This window comes from Vespa velutina, chromosome 2 (genome assembly GCF_912470025.1).
Source record: "Vespa velutina chromosome 2, iVesVel2.1, whole genome shotgun sequence".
Classification (NCBI taxonomy): Eukaryota; Metazoa; Arthropoda; class Insecta; order Hymenoptera; family Vespidae; genus Vespa; species Vespa velutina.
The window spans coordinates 14,879,607-14,902,546 of record NC_062189.1 but is presented as its reverse complement, the minus strand read 5'-3'; the positions used below and the strand labels follow the sequence as shown (position 1 = coordinate 14,902,546).

Below are 22,940 nucleotides of genomic sequence, written 5' to 3'. Positions count from 1 at the left end.
CAAAGCTCGCAATTGGGCTGTCGTGGTGCAACGATTACGATTACCAACGCGTATTTTATTTACATAATTCGAGTCGCGTGCCGGTCTTACACGTAATGACTCATGGCAGGCAATCGAATAATCTTCCACGAAAATCTCGCATATCCGATTAGACCCGACCGACGGCGATCTCGAGATGGAATAAAATGTGAAAGAAAAAAAATAAAGAAAATAGAGAGAGACACAGAGAGAGAGAAAGAGAGAGAGAGAGAGAGAGAAAGACAAAGTGAGTAAGAGGGAGAGGGAGGGAGAGCGAGAGAGAGAGAGAGAGAGAGAGAATGAGAGAAAAGAAAGTAGAAAAGAAAAATCAAAAAATGGAATAAATTCGAGAAAAAAGAAGAAAATTTGTTATGATAAAAAGTATGAATGGAAGAAGAAAGGACATGAATACTCGTTAAAAACGCGGACTGGTGTAACCTACCTATCGCAAATGGAAGTAGTCGTACGGATTTAAATAATTATAGACATTTCAAAATGAAATCGTTTATCGTGCCAGAACGAGACTGGCTGCGAGCATAGTCGTCAGCAGCATTTCGTTTAGAATCTTCCTCGCGGCCGACGTTTTGCGGCGTTGAATCGCCGCCATTTTGTCACCTGGAACAAAAAATAGAGAGGATCGAATAAGAGAAGAGTAATTAAATTAAAGTTTGCGAGACGAAGGTCCGACAGGATCGAGAGCTCGGATGGTTCGGTACAGTCGTTGATCAAAGTCGCTGACCATATCCTCCGATTCACCCTCTCATCCCCTTTCTAACCTTCATCCTCTCATTGCTTCCGTTAATCTACCTTTAACCTTTGTTTTCTTTTCTTATTTGGATTCGGACAGTAGGAGTTCTATAAATTCGACGATTGACTGTGCACAATGTTCCATAAGATTCTTTGTTTCTTTCTTTTCTTTCTTTCTTTTTTTTTTTGTTTCTCTTTAAAGAATGTAAAGTGTACTGTGAATTAGGATAAACTATCGTTCGATCGAATTGCGTAAATAACGTCGATATAATATATTCTTTTCATTTGTAATAGGAAAAATTCAAAATGTTTTTAGGTTGCCTTGTGACTATATTTTAAAATATATTCTCATTATATTTAATTTTTTTTTTTCTTTATAATTAAACATATTCTATATCAGATACATTGTTCTATTCAATAAAGTAACCTAGATATTTAGGTTTTTAATTTTAATTGATACATTGACTATATCCTTTGGCTTTATGATCGATGATATAGGACATCGTGTGACGTTGGAAAAAGATGAAAGGATGTACGAGAATAAGTTTAAAATTCGTACGAGCATAGATACGTTGTCGATAATCGAATCTAATGCAATTTTTAAACGAGCTCCTTTTTTTTTCCCCCTGTGTGCGAGAACGATGGCAAATCGGTTAGATGAATGAAATGTAATTCATTATTTCATTATTCTCCCGATCGTTCGTGATCGATGTATAATTCAAAGGATGAGAAAGAGTAGGAGGAGAAGAAGGAAAAGAGACGATGAATCTAGTTGAAGGAAATTCATGCTATAGGAAAATTGTGGAAGGTTGTAATCGTCGACCGGACCGATATTTTGTCCCTCGAGTTCTTCTCGTTACGCTTCCGAGTCTCCCGCAAACGGACTCATTGTTAGTTCGCTTTGTTCGGACTTTCGCAAGAATTACGTTAACTTTCCGCTTAGTTAGCTCAAGTACCCTTTTTTTCTAGGCAACCGGTGTTGCCGGCGTCCCATACAAAATGTTTTACTCTGAACGGCTATCTCGGTTTAACTTCGTTCTTGGCTTATATCTCGCCTGGGAGACCCTACGTTAATTAATCGGAAAGTTAAATTCGGCTAGGGTAAAGCTATAAGGAAAGTAAGGGTACTGTGATTTGCGGCAAACTAAGAAACCTTCGATTTAACGACCTTCGACCAAATATATCTCTATATATATATTATACCATATGTGTAGTATAGTATAGTACATACATAAATATATATATATATATATATATATATATATATATATATATATATATACATATATATATATACATACATAAATACATATGAAGATCATTACTATTTAACAAACACAGTGTAGTTCTCCTTTCGTGAAATTATTTATATCGTTCTATTCTTGTGATCAATTTCTTGATAACACTTTTAATTGATATTCTGGAACTCAAAGGAGGGAAATATCGACGCTGGTGTCTGACAATAAAGCGGTTTAATTCAACTTCCTGATCAAATAGTGGAGATCTTCGAAACTAAATGAGTTCTAGATTTATGAACAAGAGTCGACGTAAACTTTGTCAATTACGTCGCCGCTACAGCATTATAGAAGACGTGTACCAAAGCACAAAGGGACGTTCGCAGTCTGACAACTGGGCCGGTATAATGCGTAAGGCTTCCGTGTTTTAGTCTTCAAAGAGCCTTAAGCTTCTCGCTTTAATCTAAGAAAGTGAACGAGTAGTAATTGGCGTTCGACAATTTTTGTACGATCATTTTGACTTTTTACGTTTTCTTTCAACATCGATCGACCGAGTTCAAAGTTTCTAAAAAGAGAAAAAGGAAATTCAATGAAACGATATCGAAGGATTCCTAACGGGAAACATGAAAGAAATTAATATCAAAAGTATTATATCAATAGAAATAAATCACGTAATTTTTCGACTTTGATAGAAAACGATCCTTTAAAGTACCTATTAATTATCTTTATGTAATAGTATTGCCGTGTATGGACCATAACGGAAAGTAATATTCTATTAAGTGATCTACTTGATATAAAAAACATCTCTTTGATAACTTAAAAATAATAAATAAAATATGTTATAATTTATACTATAATTCGTGCAATATACGTTCGTATTAATATTATCCGTTTTTACTATTATTCTTCAATAAAGATTATTAAAAAATTTAATCAATTAAACGAATGCGCGTATCATTAGCTTTGCATTTATCGACGATGTACTTAAATACGTTTATTATTTATTGCAAATTAATACTCTTTTAAATTATGTAGCAAATTTCATCGATTTGACTTAAAATTGTATATGCGTTTGATTATAATATTTATTACTCAAAATATCAAAGTAGAAAATTTGTTTTATTCGGATTTGTTGAAAACGAGTTGGTATTTTGCGAGATGGTTATAAAAAAAAAAAAAAATAAAAAAATAAAAAAGTTAGAACAAAGAAAAAAGAAAAAAATAAAGGAAAGAGAAATGAAAAAAGAAGGTCGTGATTTCTTAGCCGTCACGTTTTCCTACGTGTACTATCAGGATTCATGACGCAAAGCTCCGGGGCCTTCAGATTTGCAACATTCATCGGGTATACGTGTCCTTCGTGAAGCGCGAGCGCATGCACATTTTTACCGTAATTTACGGCGAGCCGTTCGCCCATATGTTCCCGGGAGAGCGTGAATTACGATCCTCTGTGTATATATGGCGCCGTAGGTACAGGACGTTAGTACACGCGCGAAATTCGTGGTCTGTGAGGCGACGCCATAATGGACTTGGTGTCTTCAAAATTTCATCAGAATGTGTACATCTAACGGAGATCTACTTGGATGAAAACTACGTATACATGTATATATATATATACATACACATATATACATATATATGTATTACAAGTATCCGAATGAAAAGTTCGTTTTGTGAAATAATAATATTTCATTTGATTATTCATCTATTGAAAATCGTTGGAATCGATTAAAGTATGCGGTTTCTATAAACGATGTAAATTCTATTCTTTCATCTGTTATAATTCAATAATAACAAATACATGAATCACCGTTAAAATGAATTTAGAATGTTAATGAAAAAGTGATTAAATAATTAAGATTTTCTGTGTTACGTTTGAATGTACATTCATATAGAATTCGTTTTCTCATAAACGTTCCATCGGGAAATGGTTCGAATTGAAATTAGGTCGACTAAATATCTCTCTCTCTCTCTCTCTCTCTTTCTCTTTATTTCTCTATCTCTATCTCTATCTCTATCTCTTTCTCTCTCTCTCTCTCTCTCTCTCTCTCTCTCTCTCTCTCTCTTTTCCTCCTTTCAAGTAGAGTAACACGAGCAAAACTACGAAGCAACCTTTGCAGCGTTCTCTCATTACTTTTTCATGGACACTCGGTACGAGCTTCGAAAGGCGAGCTGGAGCTTCCTCGTTCACCCTTTGCATCGTCTTGGACTTAAGTTTGGTCCTGTGCAAGGGGAGATAGAGAAAACGTCTTATCTCGCGATGGAAGATCACGCCTGACCTTTATACTTCAGGTAATACCATCTAGAAAGACGAGAAAGAAGAAGAAGAAAAAAAAAAAAAAGAAAATAAAAGAAAAAAAAAAGAAAATAAAAGAAAAAAAAAAAAGGAAAAAAAAATCGATTATGTCCTAGTTCGAATCGATCTTTTGAAAGTGAAGAATATGAAAGGGATCGAAAAAATAAATGAACATTTATAAAGTCGACAAGTAACTTTCCTTGTCGTAAGTTTTAATCATGAAAAAAAAGAAAAATCAAAAAAAAGAAAGAAAAAAGAAAAAAAAAACAGAAAGTAAAGAAGAAAATCTAATGAAGAAAAAAAAAAAATATATATATATATATATAAGAAACCAAACGAATGTTTAGAAGACCAAAAGACAAAAGTTAGGGCAAGTCTTGTTATCCCTCACGATTCTTGAGATTACATCGTTCGAAGGATCAAGATGATCCTTTCACCCTCGACCCCTTTGTTTTTTTCGTAATCTAATTAAGCTTTTCCGACAAGGCAACTCCTCCTTCCTCTTTTCTTCGGTCGATTATGAGGGTTTCACAGCGAACCGTTCTGCCCTTTGAACGAGCCGATTACGATTTTTTTTTGTGTCAACCCCAAGAATTTCGACAAAGAGAGAGTGAAAGAGAGAGAGAGAGAGAGAGAGAGAGAGAGAGAGAGAGAGAGAGAGAGAGAGAGAGAGAGAGAGAGAGAGAGAGAGAATGAAGTTTTTTGTTCGTCAAGCCTTTGTCGTTAGCTTTGAGTCTCATTAAGAAGGAATTAAACATATATATATATATATATATATATATATATATATATATATATATTAAACATATATATATATACATACATACATACATACATACATATATACATACATACATATATATATATGTATGTATGTATATAGATATGTACAATATATTGTACGTAGAAAAACATGGATATATACTATATATATATATAGTATGTGTGTGTGTGTGTGTGTATGTGTAGAATATACGAGAGAGGGAGAATGTGTGAGTGTGTGAGAAATAGAGAGGCACGCTAGGGGAGGTCATCGAAGTGATCGATCGTCGAAGGACCGAAGAAGCTCTTCTATCTATCTCTCTTTCTCTCTGCAAGCTCGCTCGAGTGCTCCTGGTGGGGCGTGGATCCCAACACGTTCGATCTCCTGACGCTGAGACGAGTTATGTGCGTGAGTATGCGCATGTACACCATACACCCACACCGATACACACATATACATCCAGAAACTTATTGGAGCGCCTATTAAAGCACGTATTATTTTTAAAAATATCCCTTTGCTTCTATGAGAGCGTGTCTTGTGCGTTGATAAAAAATTTAACGAGTAATATGTCACTTTGTTTCTTTTTGTAGTATTCACACACGTACACACACGTACACACACACATACAATTGCTTGAAAAAAAAAAGAACACGTTTCTTTGTGTTACTCCTTCGAATCGTGAAAGAACCTCGTGATTTACATTATTTACAAATTTTTAACAAATGTACTTATTTATATAACATACAAGTTACTACATTTTGTCATTTCGTTTAATGAACTACGATGGGAGAAATAACGAAAGAGAGTGGTTTTTTGCTTGCTCAAGTGTATTTTCGTTTGGTGGAAAAAAGTGGCTAAGGGCTACCGAGAAAAGAGTACACGTTATAATAACAGACGATGTTTGTATTTTAATATAAAGCTTGCTATAAGACCGGGGGGGGGGAGTTGGTTACAGGGGAAAGTGGAAACGCGTAACCTTAGTTACCTCGATGAATATATTTCGACCTTTTTTAAGTTGTTTCTCGTGCAACGCGTGAAACAGTTTCGTTTAATCGGATCAGAAATATATATTCGTATATACGTCTATACATAAATACGTACGTATATATATATATATATATACATACGTACAACATACATACGTACAACATACGTATGTACATATGTATGTACTCAAGCATACTCGGAAGTTGAAGGGTCTTACTTTTAATACCTTTCTAATGCCTCTTTGTTCATCGTAATCTATTTATTCTCATCCTCTCGTAAATACTTATTAACGTGTAAGAAGCCGATTCAAAGATGTTCACTTACTTATTCACCGAAATGTTAATTTTTTTTAATCACATTTTATAAACGGTCATATCTTTTCTTTTTCGTTTATCTTTCATTAAAGGCTATTATATTCGTATTTTTCTCTTTTTTTTTTTTTTCTTTTTTATTTTTTTTCTTTTCTTTTCTTCTCTACGAATAAATACACATTAAATTCCTTTCTAATCATAAATAGTGTCTGGAGAGTTTTATTCTCTCCCGTTATCTACACTGGTGGAACACTTCAATGTATTTCGAACTTTTCATTAATTTTCCTTCCCCTAAGAATAGTAGAAAAATAAATCAACGATTCTCCGAGAGGTTGGTGAATACCTCGAGGGAGTTACGTTATCGCGTTCACTCTTAATTATCGTAAAAGGTGAAACGTATAACGTACGCGTTTTGGATTCCGAGTATTGTTGTTTCGTTTTTATGAATTCACGAAGATGTCCATTTGTTATTATCTCTTTTTCTTTTTCTTTGTTATTTCTCTTTTATACATGATATATGAAAGGACATTAATCACTACCGAATGATGACTAAGATTAGTTACTTCTTCTTTCTCATCTTCTTCTTCGCTTTTTTCTCTCTCTCTTTTTTCTCTTGTCTCTTTTTTTTTTTTAATCCTTTTTTAAGAATATATATTGTGCGAAACGATACGTTTATGTTATTTTAGTTAGACTGCTAATACATATGTATGTATGTACATAAATATACTCACCCTCGGTAACGAAGACAAAGATGGATGCAGGCTTGGTATTGGACGCGTTACACGTGTAATTGCCGGTGTCCGATTCTACGGCCTGGCGTATCGTCAGTCGACTCTGGGTTGGTCCTGGATCGGTTTGTACGATGACGCTGCCCCGCGAGGTGTCGTAGTTTATCATCCGGTTATTGTGATACCAGAATACGTATTGCGGCGGCGTAGGGCTCTGGAAGCAGAAGATAAAGAGAACGATTTCGTTTGACGAGCCTGCCGGGCTACGTGCTACTATATTTTTTTTTCTATCTCCTCTCTCTCTCTCTCACTCTCTCTCTCTCACTCATCCGTTTCATCATTCGTTTTCTACCGGAAAACGCTGTACCACGTATGTGCACACATATGTTATTACTTTATCGCGAAACTCGACGATGTATTCTCGTTTCTCGAGTGAGCAGAAGCGACTCGACATCGAATGTTATAAATTACCGGACAATTTTGCATTTGAAATGTTCTCTCTCTCTCTCTCTCTCTCTCTCTCTCTTTCTCTATGTATATATCCATTTTTTTTCGTTCGATAAGACACTTTACTATCTTTGTTTTTTGAAATTAATATGTCGTTTATTCCTGCTTTTCTCGTATCGGTTTATTGAACGTTTCTAGGACACTAGGATGGAAGTGAGTCGACTAGCATGGACCTCTTTGATAATACTACCGCGTCGGAAATAAGAACATTAATAGGATGGAAAAAAAGGAAAGAAGAGAAAAAGAAAAAACAAAATATCGAATACATTCGCGTGTTCCCTTGTAATATGAGCATATACGCATATAATCGTATATGCGTATATATCGACAATATTAATTCTAATTGTTTCGCTCAGGTCGATAACAAATCGATATTTTTCCGTCGACCGACATTAAGAATGGTAATTAGAGATTTTTCACTTTGGAAAATAACGTGTCATCTCGACACTAGGTATTTTATTTCATACCTATTTATGTAAGTATGTATGTCGTTCGTGAAATTTTTCTTTGAACAAAAATCGCAGGTAGTTATGCATTAACAATATTTAAAAAATCATTATACTTTATCAAATATACATGAAAATCGGAGATCTGAGGCCACGTTGAATCTTTTATGGATCGGGTCATTTCGTAAACTATCAACTACCATTCGTTAAATTTAACTTCCAATTAACGTGTAACGATTCGAATTACACGAGTATGTAACACATGTGATATGGTGTAAATTACAAGCTATGTCGTACGTATGTATCTATTTCTCATTGATATACGAACTCTCGTGAATACTCGATTTTATTTATCATCGACAAATGGTTTCAATAATGAATTTTATAATCTCTCGTTGATGATTACAACCACTGAAGTATATATGAAATATATGTTGGTAATTTTATCTACTTTATATGCGAGATGAAAGGGAATGAACGACTAAAAATCTTTAAAGGTAGAAAATCTCCGCTATCTCTATGCGAGATAAAACGCATTGAAAGGATCCTCTCTGTAATTTGTTTAGGTATATACATATGTACTTCTATACTTAAAGGGTACACGAGGAGTTAACTTGAGCGTAAAAGAATGGTCGGTTCAGAGAGAATCCTACGAGCAGAGATTCTCGCGCTTGACGGATCCTGGCAAAAGAGAAAAGCATGGAAAGTGGGTAGGTCGGAAGAGCGCGCATTCTCGCCTGTTAAATGTTCCTTCTTTTGTTTGTTACGTTAGTTAAGGTACTAGCCCTTAAGCTGACTCTAGCGGTTACACACTACATTGTAGTTGGACTTTATGAATACTCTGTTCCACGCCATGCTCGGTCGAGTTATCTCTCTCTCTCTCTCTCTCTCTCTCTCATTCTCATTCTCTTTTTCTCTTTTGCTTAATTATTATCGGTTGAAACAAATGTACTTGAGGTAAAAAAGATGTGTATTGTGTATACGTATGACGGATAACATCGTCAATATGGAAAGGATTCATAAAGGGACGCATACGGAATATCGATGTAACATCTATTGGGAATATCGAGATCCGAGGATAGATTCTGTAAGTTGTAAAATTCAACGAGAGGAATTTAATATTGGGATAGAAATACGAGCATACTCTACTATAGACTTAATTTTATCAAGCACTAATGGATACACATGAGCGAGCTCTTTCTAAAAAGCGAGCGGAATGTGAGAATTAACTCTCTTGTTACATACGGCTATGTACGAGTATATATGTATGTATCTATATTAAATACATATATATATATTTTATATATATATATATATATATATATATATATATATATGTATATATATATATGCAAGGAAAACTATTTTCTTCCATTTTCATTCTATATATTGAAATGCTAATCTTCTTACGTTAATCTCCTTATACTATTCCATCGTTATGACAATTCTTAATCATGTATACTTATTCTTATATTTAATGTCATATTTTTAACATATATCCTTCCTCTTTTTTTCTTTTTTTGTCTTAACAGACATGGAATTTATTTCTTTGAATGTATTACATAGGAAACGATAAAGAATGAAGGAATAACGTGAAGAATTGAAGAGAAATGAAAAATACGCAAGATCGACGTGAATGACGATGGCCAAACAAAGGAGGAAATCATGGTGAAAGGTGAGAACGATTAATTGGCCTCGTCACCGCGTTTTATGCCAACCTTATCTTTCTTTAATACGGTAGTAGCGTGAAATGCACAAAATGGAAACGGACAAATTACTCTTGACAAATGGAACGAGCTTGGTACTCGGCTATCCTTCTTCTTTCCTTTCGTTTTTTTCTTTCTTCCTTCTTCTTCTTCTTCTTCTTTGGATGGTCGTAGAAGGAAGAGAAATAGAGATAAAGGGCTAACGAATAAAACGTTTCGTGAGTTCTCGACTATAATCCCGATGTGTTCACGGTTTATGGCACGGTATTGGACCAATTGCATTGGTACATCCGTATATTTTTATTGTACTTCGTTTTAATTAACGTTCGAATTTAAGGACATTAATTAAACGAATTTTAGATTAATCTTAATTCATTGCCGATCGAATAGGAAAATATTTACATTTGGAAATATCGTTATTGACATATATAATATTTTATAACGTCAGTTTTAAATAATAAGAATTTGGACGATTATTCTCGATGAAGATTGTCGATGGATGGTAAAATAATTTCGCTGGAATTGTTCTTTCCCTTTGACATATATGAAAAAATTATCTTACACGAAGGAAAGACGAATACAATGACAGAAAGAGAGAGAAAGACAGAGAGAGAGAGAGAGAGAGAGAGAGAGAGAGAGAGAGAGAGAGAGAGAGAGAAAGAGAGAGAGAAAGAGAGAGAGAGAGAGAGAGACAGACAGAAGGACGGTAGAGAAAGTTCGAAATCTCCTGTCCTCCGAGAATCCCAATTACGTTGGTCCCCAAAGAGCTTTGCCTTCAGAATCGGCGGCATTGATATATGAGATTCGTCTTGAAAATCGTATAGCTGCGTTTTACGAGTCAAGCTGACGTTCCTCGGGCGTTACAAAGCAAAAAAAGAAAGGGTGGGGGGAAAAGAAAAAAAAGAAAGAAGAAGAAGAAGAAAAAGAAGAAGAAAAAGAAACAACATTTTTCCTGGAGTTACGGAGTTTAAAATGGGCCGAATAGGACATTGGTCGGTTGGTTTTTCGATTAAAACGAAGAACTATAAATTCGGTAGCGTTCGAAAGGAAATCGAGCCGTCCAATTTCCGAGCGATCGGGTCTCGCCGAGTACCATCGAGTAGTTGCGCTTAAAATGCGAAAGCGGAAGTGAAAAACAGGTAGACAGAAAGGACGTATACGGGAAACGCGATCGCTGATTCGACCGAAAACATTTTTCGCCGATCGCTTTGTGCGTTTATTTATTTTTTTTTTTGTTTTTCTCTGCTTTTTTTTTGTTTCTTTTGTTTTGGTTTTATATATATATATATATATATATATATATATATATATATATATATAAAAACTCGGAGAGAGTTTCAGTCCAAAGATAGATCGAATTACTCGGTAGGTGTATGCAAACAGCAGGTGTTCTTGCGTCAGCATACACCCTTCCGTATCACCACCACTACCATCACTACTACTATTACCGTATCACCCCTTTCTCTTGTTAGTTTTCACACGAATTTCCATCGACTCACGCTGCAGGGTTGCGTGTGTCTCTCTCTCTCTCTCTCTCTCTCTTCCTCTCTCTCTCTCTTTCTCTCTCTCTTTCCCTCTTTCTCTCTCTGCACGAATGGACTGGCTTTCATTCGCTCGCGAGCACACGCCTGTATCTAGCGTAAGTTTGCCGAGTTACACTTGCCTGTTTTGCAAGCTCGAGGGGCTTCCGGATTGAATCGGTATACGAAGCGTTAGCTTTTAACTCACTCTTTCTCTAGAAAAAAAAATATATATATTATATATATATATATGCATAGAAATACATACTTTGAAAAACGCATACGAACGCATTAAATAACGACAAAGACATTCGGATACTTGGTATTTCGAATTAATATACGGTCCAATAGTCCTCCGATATTTTCATCGAAATTATCAGTTATCGTCGCTCTCTCGCATTTATCGTTTCCTACCATTCTTTCCCTTTTTCTTCTCGTCTCGAATTCGCAGTTAGATCCTCCTACGCGATCGTAACTCGCTATCGATTTCAATCTCTCGAGAAAAAAGAAATCTTGCTAGGTTTAATCGGACGATCGGGATAAATCGAATACCGAGATACCGTGGAAGTTCATATACGGATGTTGGAGTTTAAATAGCGACCGAGAGTTGTTGATTACACGAATTTAGAGTAAATATCGCAGTTTGGGTTGGGTTGGTGATCGGAAATCCAACCGCGGTTTTCGTTTATTCTTTTTTTTTTTTTTTTATCACTTCCCTTCCTGTCGTCTTTTTTCCTATCCTCTAATTATCATTGGAAAAAATCGAAATAATATATGTATTAATGTAGATAGTTCAATCTTGAAAAAAAAGTGTTTTTTTTCTCGTTATATAATAATACGTGAAACGTATTCTCGTTATATAATAATACATGAAACATGAAAGAAATATATATATATATATATATATATATATATATATATATAGAGAGAGAGAGAGAGAGAGAGAGAGAAAATTCCAGTATTAGAGATGAACACGTTTGTTCGTCGTTGCCTCCAGTCGTATTCTAATGAATTGTTTCACCGTTAGAAATTTACAGAAGCTTGGCGGTTAGCCTCGAGGTTAGTCCTCGTTCCTTTGGATGGTATCCAAAGTGAAAGGAGATGGAGATATAGAGAGACACGTGGGAAGACTTAAAGGGCTGCGTATTTGTAATCTCGAATCTTGTGCGGCTTTACAGGTTAAGTCATACAAAGCAGGACGATAAGGAGCCCTTCACGAAGTACCTATCTCGTATTCCTTATATAGGACAAAGGACGAGATCTTGGTAAACGATAGTTAATCGATATCTTCCTTATTGATTTTACGATAAATTTCAAGGAGTTCAGAGAAGGAGGTAGAATTAATTTCAGGGTTGGTGGTACTTCTAATGCAAGGACAATGCACGAACTTCTTGCGACTAGAAGTATGTTCTTGTTTCTCTTCGTAGTGGTAAAAGTCGGCGCGAGAACGGCATTGTGCAGTCCCACATGTATGCCGTTTCGGTAATTAGTGAGAGAGCATTACCCCCAGAGTGTTAGGTACTTAACCCTCAAACAATCCTCTCACCAAAAGTTACAATTATTAGGAGAATGCAGTTGGCAGCTTCAAAGCTTTTCCCTTTTTAAAAATGGTCCTTGAGGGCATAAGGTCGTTTCTCTATTTTCTTCCTTTTTTTCCTAATCTCGTTTAGATGTCTTCTCATCTTCCCTCTATATCCCTTCTTAAATAAGATACGGTTGATCATTCTATCGCAAATTCACATAGTAGAATCGATAAGGGGGAATTTATCGAGGGTCTAAAGAAGATTTCACGAAAAGTAAAATCTTGCCCCAAATGAATACCAGTTTCGAATATCTTAATGTTTACCTTTGGTGAATTCTCAGAAAGAGAATAATCAAAAGTAATATTTTATTTGTTTACTCGATTAACTTTCCCTTTCCTACGAAAGAGAAAAGCAAATTAATATAACTAACATAAGTCACAGTGAAAGTATTTCTGATGTTATATATATATATATATATCCAAATTGAGGAGGATTATACGAAAGATCCTTGATCAGAATTAACTATAACTCGAACTAAAAGTCGAATTAGAGAAGCGAATGGAGATTAGGAAGAATCTATAGAGATGGTTCGTAATAAGGGTGAAGGAAGGACGAAGTAAGGCGGATTATAACAGACGTGGGGTGGATAGTGGTGGTGATGGTGGTAGTGGTGTAGTATCGTGTGCCAAACTGTCCCTCAAGTTTTGCTACGTCCGAAAGGAAATTCGATCTCGTATACCGCCGTGTCCCTGTCCCTTTCCTCGTGTCTCTTAGTATACTACCGTAACTGTCGCGACATCCACTTAACTGGATTTCCGCTCGCTGAGTTTAGCGAAGATTAGCAATTCGACGCCCGATAAGAGAGGGTCGGCATCCTCCTCGTTTTCGCTCTCAACATCTCTTTCTCTCTCTCTCTCTGCTCTCCTTTACTATCCTCTTTGTTGGTATGCATCCTCACCCTTCTATGAGTCCTCTTATTCCAATGGTAAAGAAGAGTTGGAGTAGTCGTGAGCGTGGATCGTTGTACCACCCCGTCGTTCCTTCGACGTTATGAAACGTACGCGGTACAGTAGAAACGCGTAACAAAGCGAATCGAGAAAGTTCGCATTTATGAACGGCCTTTTACGTCGAGAGTTTTACGTCGATTCGATCGGAAAACTTTCACGGTTGGTTCTTTCCTCTCTCTCTCTCTCTCTCTCTCTCTCTCTCTCTCTCTTTCTCTCTTTCCCTCCCTTTCTTTCCCTTTTGCTATTTTCGAAAGTACGTACGTCCTGGTATCGTTCACTCTTCACCATTGTGTACGCATGAGCGTTATTGCTATTGCAATATTATAATGCTACTTCTTTCGAGTAAGCCGAGAGACGATAACGATGATATCAATATTATGGCAAAATGTATTTCATATTTTTATTACTAGTATAATAGAACGGATAGAACGAGTCGTCGTTAGTGAAATTGTAACATGAATATATATATATTATATCTATCATTACTATACGTATTTTTTTTTTGTTCCATATCATCGATATCTCATCTATTCTCATAGTTGGTGACAGAAATCTGGATAAATGATTACCTACATCGATGATGGAATTAAAGGTGAGATAAGAAAGGATATAAACTCAACGTTTTATCCGAGAAGAAGCCCGAACTCCTATCGTCGAATCCTGGTGCTTTTGAGACATTCTATATTTATCGTTCAATAAGAACCTATATAGATAGCCAATGGCAATCCCGTGGATTCGGGGTAAATGGCGCAAATGGAAATTTATGATCGTTCTTCGCGAGAAATCGTTCTTTTCCTGGGGGTGAGAGAGAAGACATATAAAAACTTTGTCATCGTTCCTCGAACGAAACTAAGCGTACTCGTAGTGGATTTCAAACGTTAGCCGCGAGCCGAAGCAGCTTTTTTACACTCTTGCGTTTTACCCTCGTAAATTTCTACGGAGAAATATAAAGAGAGAGAAAGAGAGAAAGAGAGAAAGAGAGAGAGAGAGAGAGAGAGAGAGAGAGAGAGAGAGAGAGAGAGAAGGAGAGAAAAGAAAGTTTTTAGAAATAACTCATTCGTATTCGGGTGAAAATTTTAAAGGGTGAAAGTTTTGTCGTCCATTCGGGTTAAAATTCCGCATTAAGCTCACCTCGAATAATCATTATTACACATTTAGTTAGATATTGGGAGGAGTAGAGAAGAAGAGAGACATGAACGAAGTCTGTCATTAATTATCGCGTTATTCTATTTCGTGGTTAGCTGTAATATCGACGTACATTGAAATTTTCCCTCGTAGATTGAAGAACTAATAACACGAATTAAGCTTTTTCTTTCTTCTTTTTCTTTTCTTGTCTTTTTTTTTCTTTTTCTTTTTCTTTTTCTTTTTTCTTTTTTCTTTTTTTTTTTCCTTTCAATCGGCCTATCGATACTTTGAAACATTGATTTTCAAACGTAAAAGATCTCAACGTGTAGCTCTATTTTCGTACTTTTCAAAATCAATTTTCCAAGACGAACGATCGTTACAACTTACATCGTCGCGAGGACCAAACGAAAACTAGCTTTGGTTGAGAACGAATTCCAATAGCAATCTCGTTCCCTCGCGAGATTCGAAACGATTCTCGATACGACTCCAAGGAGTCGTATTCGAGATACTTTTTCGATTTTAGTTACGGTAATGTCATCGATCGAGAATAACGATCTTGAACTACCTCTTGTCTGTAGATCCCGAGATGCGAGTACTAGAAACCAAAATGCGAAAATAGTTCGTTCAAACTTTTCGAAACAAAGAGTCGAATTTCTAGCGTGAGAGCTCGTTTTCAACATACCTCCTTATCGTTTCTTCAAATTACAATGGATTTCGTTTGTCTTCTATGCTTTTTCACTTCACCTTTTTTTACATTAAACAAAAATTAATCTCTAATATTACGTTGCACGTTGATTCCTCGATAAAAAAATTTTCTTGATTTTTCCTGTTGTAAAAAATCGGAATATTGGGCAATGTGTGTGACAATTTTACGAAAAGGGAGTTATCGATATGCCTGATTTCCATCTCCGTCTAGCTTCCTTATTATGGCCGATTGAGTTTGATTTACGTTCTCCCCGTTGCTTGAGACCTTTTTTCGTATATGGAGTACGCCGTGAGTATAGGACGTATCAAAAATAATATTCGCTCACCGGTTGCACAATAACCGGTATCAGCTTTATGGCAATTTTACGTTGTAGCAGGTGCGGCACGTAAATTTTGACTAGCAAATAAAATTCTTACGAAGGACACAATGATATGTTCTTACTTTTTTCTTCTTCTTCTTTTCTCTTTTTTTTTTTCGCTATTTTTCGTTGTCTTTTATAATAACAATAGCAACGAGAGCAGATCTCGATTATTAAAACGTAAGAAATTGAGTGAAGCTTTACGTTAAGTCGAGCGAGACGTCTTCGAGTGATACTATACTAAACTATTGTCGAAACTATTGTCGAAGTAATCCGATGAGAAAAGTGCGTCGGTCATGCGTTAAAATCCGGCTTTATTCCTTTTTCTCGATAGTCAAGACGACAACGTGAAAGACGATGGATTCGCAATTTCTTCCTTTCCGCCGTTCCGTCGTTGGGACGTTGGAAGACCGATTGAAAGCCGTGAGTCGTTGTCGTTGTCTTCTTCGTCCTCGTTGTCGTCGTCGTCGTCGTCGTCCACCAGATTAGTCCTCCTCGCTTCTTACGGTCGTTCTTTCTTCGGATTATTAGAAAAGAAAAGGAATTTATCCCCTACTTCCTCGATTCGTTCGATTTTTCTTCGGACCATCCATCGTTCCTGAAGCGAGCTTAGGAGAGTTCGACGATGGAAGAGAATGGTTGAGAGGGTTAGAGAGGAGTATTCGGAGAAAGAGAGAGAGAGAGAGAGAGAGAGAGAGAGAGAGAGAGAGAGAGAGTGAGTGAGTTCATATCGAAGACTTTCTGTTGCCAGGGCTGACTTAGCCGAAAGTTCAAACGCTATCTCGGCTTTAAAGCTGCTATTACTCCTGACTCCGAGGATCAGCTTCTGAAAAACGAACGGCTATGTCCTTGCATGCATGGACCCTGAGACTTATGAAGAACGAGTACTATTTCCTGAATAGTAACCGGATATCGTGATCCTTCTTAAAGGACAACATCGACTATCATATCTGTCTCATAATATTTCCAAGTCCCTTTCCTAAAAGATCGAACGTTGGTTCGTTTTGAAGTTTTTGATTTCTTAAAGAAAGAACGAAAGATTCGTTGTTTTTCTCTTTTTTTTATCTATTTTCTTTTTCTTTTTTTTCTTTTTTTTTTCTTTTTTTCTTTTTCTAGCGGAGAACTTTCGCGGAGGAGACAAAAACGATCTCGTTTTTTTTCTTTTTTTTTTTTTTTGTTTGTTTTTCTTACTATTCCCTTAATACGATCGATATTTTATAGTTAACGCTATCTATCATGAAAATTTGAAGAACTTGTATTTCTCTTGGGAGAGAAGCACCGGATTGGACAGGCTTGTACTCTTATTTGTAATTAACTTACCGCTTTTCTACCGTGGAATTTTTAAGTAACATCTCGAATGATAATACAACCATGACGGAGGCCGTGAGCTTCGGTAATTTGAAATTTTAATCGCATAATTTAGAATCAATTTGAAAGTTCGACATCGCCTTGAGGGAATTCTCAGTTTGCTCGCTTCGAAGAAACGATTAAAAGCGATTATTATTAAAAGATCATCTTCCTTCTTGTCATCGTCGATATTATTCATATAGTTAGTTTTCTCTTTTCCTAGTTGAAAAGAGAAATGAAACTCCCAGTGAGTTTTTGTCCTTTTTAACTTAAGAAAAACTCGAAGGCTACTTTGTACACCTGCGGTCATTAATGGCGTTGGTACTTTTTCCATTTGACCGAGTTTCTCTTTCCATCAGTCATACGTTATCCATCCGTGCTTATCATTGTATAACAGTACTTTGTGTGGAAATGTGACAAACCAATGATATCTATCTAAAAGTAAGGAGCAAACTAATAATATCAAAAGTTTTTTCATTGTCATAAGTATTTATAAATAATTAAAGTAATTCGTCAAAAGTGATGAGTGATATTTAATTCAGATATTCATTACGTCAAATTATCATAGAATAATAAATATAATTATTTGAGAAATTTTAAACATTAAGAATTTGCAATATTCATAAAATAAAATCACAGAGATGAGAAAACTATTGTTATCATAAAATATATTGATATAGATCAGAAAAATTATATAATATAAGGAAAGAAAAATTCGTGATTATTATGGAAAAGGAATTAATGATCGTTAATGTACGTTTATTTTTTTTTATTTATAAGGATTAAAGGATACCTCGTATTTCGAATTGATATCTACGCGTTGGTAGAGTTAGCAAAAATTTGTTGTAAGGTATACTTTTTTCTCGTGCAAACGAGACCGACCGGTCGATATTATTAACGAGAAAAACGAGCAAGTTATCTTTCTCTTTTTATCTCTCTTTCATGAAATGCAATGGCAACTATACGAGCTCCTGCTTCTGCACCGCAATGTGTAATGAGAATTTTACTGAAAGTTTAATTGGGTCTATCATAATTTCGTATGACGCGATCAAATCGTGGTTTAATCAAGCTGCGGTTCATTACCGCTGAAGCTTATGCTTCGTATTCGTCTTACCGAATTTACCTCTTATATATAACTTATTGCCTGAATTCACTAAAGCTTTTTATCCTCCATAAATTTCATTTTTCTATCGTCAATATTCTTTATCTCTCGTGTTTATCTATCTACATACCATGAATCATTCTTTTTCTATTTTCTTTTTTACCCAGTAAGAATATACATAGTAGAAGATTATATTCGAATAATAGAAAAAAAAAAGTAGAACGCTTTTATTATTGTTATTATAACGTTTATATTCTTTGAAAGATTTTTAATTTCGTGAAAATCTTTTTCATCATCAAATACTCGCACAAGCGTACACACGAAAACAAACGCGTTAATATTCGTATGTTTTTTTTTGTAGAAAATGTTAGAATCGATTGATTGTTGATTTAATTAATTCGACAAAATTTGTTTTTCTGTACGTAGAGATTTTATTTTTCATTTAACATTTTACGATCTTGAAAACTGTTCACCGATAAGAACGAAGAAAGTCGTTCGTTGAAACGATCGACATGGTACGTAAGTAGCGATTAGGGTATTCATTGTCAGGCTTAAAAGAGACTCTAGTGATTTTAGCAATTGGAATATTGAATTTAAGCTCGAGCGGTTGGATATTAAAGGTAGGCTTTGTTGGAAGTACACTTTCTAACGACGTTAGAGAGTCGTTATCAGTTTCGGTTATAGAAAGAGAATGGCCTTCGAACAGGGACTATTACTTTCGACGTTGACGAACGTTTTGTGTCGCTCATTCTCTCTCTTTCTCGTTCCTCTCCTTCTATTAATCTGCCAAGCTCTCGTGTACTTAAGCGAAACTCGTTTAACGAATCCACGAGAAAAATTATTTTCCTGAACGGTCGGACAATTTCTCGAGACCAAGCGAGAATTCTTCCCCTCTGAATTTTCAATTAGGATTGGACCCGAGATAACTTCTTTGACCGATGAAACTCATGAACAGGCGATTATATTTCATTTGATGGATGACGGGCTGTTTAACGTTAATTCTCGAGAGACGTGAATGTTTCCTTTTATATTTCTATTATTCTATATCTTTACGGATATTCTGATTACTTCACACAAATTAGTTGAAGATTAATTTATTAATCTTATGTCCATGCGCATTATCATTGCCAGTTGGGGGAGGGGGGAGGGAAATATTTCGTTGCGTATTTCAAGCTCAAAAGTATTAAACTCTCAGATAGCTTGACGCGAGAAAATCCAACGAAACGTAGGTAAAGCGAAAAACTCGAGCTAAAGGATTAAGAGCTTACCGTTCTTCTCTCAGCGACGAAAACTACGACGATGACGGCGACGTACTTGAAGTATTTCATTCTCGATGAAATTTATCGATTTATTTTTCTATTTATTTAATATACATATCGACAAGCGTTTCTTTTGTTAATTGACAAATAAGTTTCTTCTTTGGATCGAACATTTTGTGGGACGTAATTATTAAATGAACAATGGAAAAATAATAGAACATTAATAATTTTTTGTTTTTTTATATATATATATATATACCTGCACTACCGATGTTCATTCATTTAATTAAATAGCTTTTTCCTGTATCTCCTCTTGGTAATAATGTATAGATTTTAAAGAATTTATGGCCGATAGGAAATTGGAGCTATCGTTTCGTACTACGTCCGTCTATCGTTCCTACGTAAATTGCAAAATTAATAAGCGCCCCCTAAGATATAATGTTTGGACCAAACATTTGTCAGTAATTTTCTTCTACCTCGTTAGAAATATTTATGACTCTTTTTTTTTTTTGTTTTTCTTTTTTTTCTTTCTTCTTTTTTCCAAAATTTCGATAAAATGGTACAACGATAAACAATATTTAATGTATATTTTATTACCGATATGACATATGTATACATATCGTATGAATTTAATACGTATGAAAGGCTAACATCAAACGATCGTACTCCGTATTCCCGCAGAAATCGTTTGGATAACGAATAGTCCATGGTTCGTTCTTCGCGTTTATGCGGCCATCAGAGCGTACAGAATTTCCGTATGCGGTAGTAGATTACTGGCATTTTCGAAAATGCATTCACCGCGCCAAATTTTCGCGGTTTAAGCTTCGAGGGAGAGATAGCATAAGCTCGACCGTTCTCATCGATTGTTCCTCGGCCCTCCTTCTCATCCCCTGGGATTCTCCATTGTGTATGCAAATTCTACGCCACGTCGGAATCGCCGTTATAAAGTCCTGCGCGCGTGAAATTAAATGAAGAATTTTCGTTTGTTTGTTATAATGTAATTTTCCGTGTGCGTACATATGCATATATATATATATATATATATATATATATTTATATATTATATATATTATATATATTATATATATACACATACATACATAATTGTTCAATTTTTATTTCAATCATCAAGTATGTTTATTAGAGAAGTATATATATATATATATATATATATATATATATATATATGTAAAAAGAGAGAGAGAGAGAGAGAAAAAGAGAAACACGAACGAAGAGTTTTCCTGGAACGATTTAGGAACTCATTAAGTTCCTAAGAAGAAATTAAATATTACGTTGGAAATTCGATGAAATCGTTGGAGGGCAGGTTATTCCGATACGATCACTAGCTTAAAACTCCACTCGGCAACTTATCTTTAGGAACGATCGAAATGTTCGCCGAACGGCGATGCACGTTTTGTCGTATTATCCTTAAAATTGTATGGTCGCACTGGGAATCAAGCGAGGTCCTCTCGAAGGATATAAGCGTACCGGTATGCCAAGCGAAACTAAAAGGCTTCTACGAACTTCTCGAGAAACTGGGATTCCAGAGAGAACGTTAAAAAGAAAGATATATATATATATATATATATATATATATATATATATATACAGATAGAAAGACAGAAAAGAGAAAGAGAGAGAGAGAGAGAGAGTCAACTTCTTAGCAAGCTTGTATAGCAAAGTGGAAGCTTTACTACCTACCGAAAAACTCCCCTTTCGAGTATTTTATTACTCGGTCCGTTTTTGCTTTATCCTATTCTCTCGTGTCATTCTAATACCTAAACAATATCCCTCATTGCTTCCTTTCTCACTTACTTTTTCTTTTCCTTTTTAAATTATCTTTCATAGAATAAGGATCTATATTGAAATTTTTTTTATTTCCTTTCTTGTTCTCATTGAACCTTCCATCATGTCGTACGATTCGAACATATAATAGTTACCACAAATGATATGAATTTAATAAAAATCGTTTTACGTATTTATTTCTAGAATGGAATTTTAGTTATTTGGAAAAAGAGGAGATAGGAAGAGAAAAAGAAAGAGAATGTAAGATAAAGATAGGAAGAGTCGAAAATGTTGTTTACAATAAAAGGCAAAGCTTTATTCGTTCTCATTTGCCGACTGGTGCATATAGCGACATCGTTTTAATGCTACCATTGACTTTCTCTCTTTCTCTCTCTCTCTCTCTTTCTTTCTCTCTATCTATCTATCTATCTCTATCTCTCTTTCTCTCTCTTTTTTTCTCTTTTCTTTTTTTTTTTTTTTTCCAGGCGACGGAGTTTATTCAAGTATTTTTTTTCCTATCGTGTACTTATACGAATACTCGTATTTATACATACGTGTGTATTTGATGCCGATGTCGATACTTCCTCTGTAAAGTATGTTGAACTATTTATATGTATGTACATATGTACTTACACATTCGTTCGCTTTCGAGAGAAGGAGAAATAGTTGGACAAGAGAGAAAGAGAGAGAAAGAAAGAGAGAGAGAGAGAGAGAGAGAGAGAGTGTGTGAGAGAAGAGAGAGAGAAAGAGTGAGAGGAGGAATCATAAAGGATGCCGTTATATTAGAGCAACCATTCGCGCGTTGCGTATATTTGCTCCCTACGAAATAGAACACATACGCACATACATACAGATAAATAAACACATATACCTAAATACGAACATTACACTCAACACAGATATATAGGAACCTATACATCCAGTGAATACGTAGATGGACAACACAAGCGTGATCAATTTTCGCTACGCTATGCAGTGACACTTTTAATTTATCAGTTTAATTAACGTTATCTACGGGCACTCGTCAATTTACAACGGAATCAGCGTCATCGAAATTCACGGTCCTTTCATTCTTCCTATATTTTCGCCCATGCCCGTGGATATCGATGCCCGGAATAAAGTTGGAAAATGAGGAAAAGCGGAACACAACATGGATATTTAAAACAACGTCGCTCAGAGTTATTAACCGTGCTCTATCCTTTTCTCCCTTCGTCATTCTCTTTCTCCTTCTACTTCTCCTTTTCCAATACCTCTTCATTCGAGTCTCGTCGAGATTTTTCTCGTTTGCGTTTAATGTCTGCTGTTCGTTCTCTAACGAGTTTAATGTATATATATATGCATATTTACATGAATATTGAATATATATATATATATATATATATATATATGTGTATGTATATATTGTTTCAGTTTGTACGACTATATTCTGATACACTTTTTAAATAAAAAAAAATCAACGTCGAAACG

General features: G+C 35.4%; 1 protein-coding gene across 10 annotated transcripts in view; it reads right to left on the bottom strand.

The window, feature by feature from the left end:
* LOC124957848 (zwei Ig domain protein zig-8) overlaps positions 1 to 22,940 on the bottom strand; it is a 195,643-nt gene that overhangs the window by 6,127 nt on the left and 166,576 nt on the right. For 9 of the 10 annotated variants that reach the window (XM_047515272.1, XM_047515266.1, XM_047515275.1 and 6 more), the window contains 2 exons: positions 7,086 to 7,296; positions 1 to 633 (listed from right to left, as the gene is read on the bottom strand). The exon at positions 1 to 633 is cut by the window's left edge and continues 6,127 nt beyond it. In XM_047515272.1, the coding sequence (XP_047371228.1) occupies positions 524 to 633; positions 7,086 to 7,296 (321 nt within the window). In that variant the 3' untranslated portion in view covers positions 1 to 523. Of the gene's footprint in view, positions 634 to 7,085; positions 7,297 to 13,275; positions 20,639 to 22,940 lie in introns of those variants that run through there. The other variant, XM_047515274.1, reaches the window with a different exon arrangement.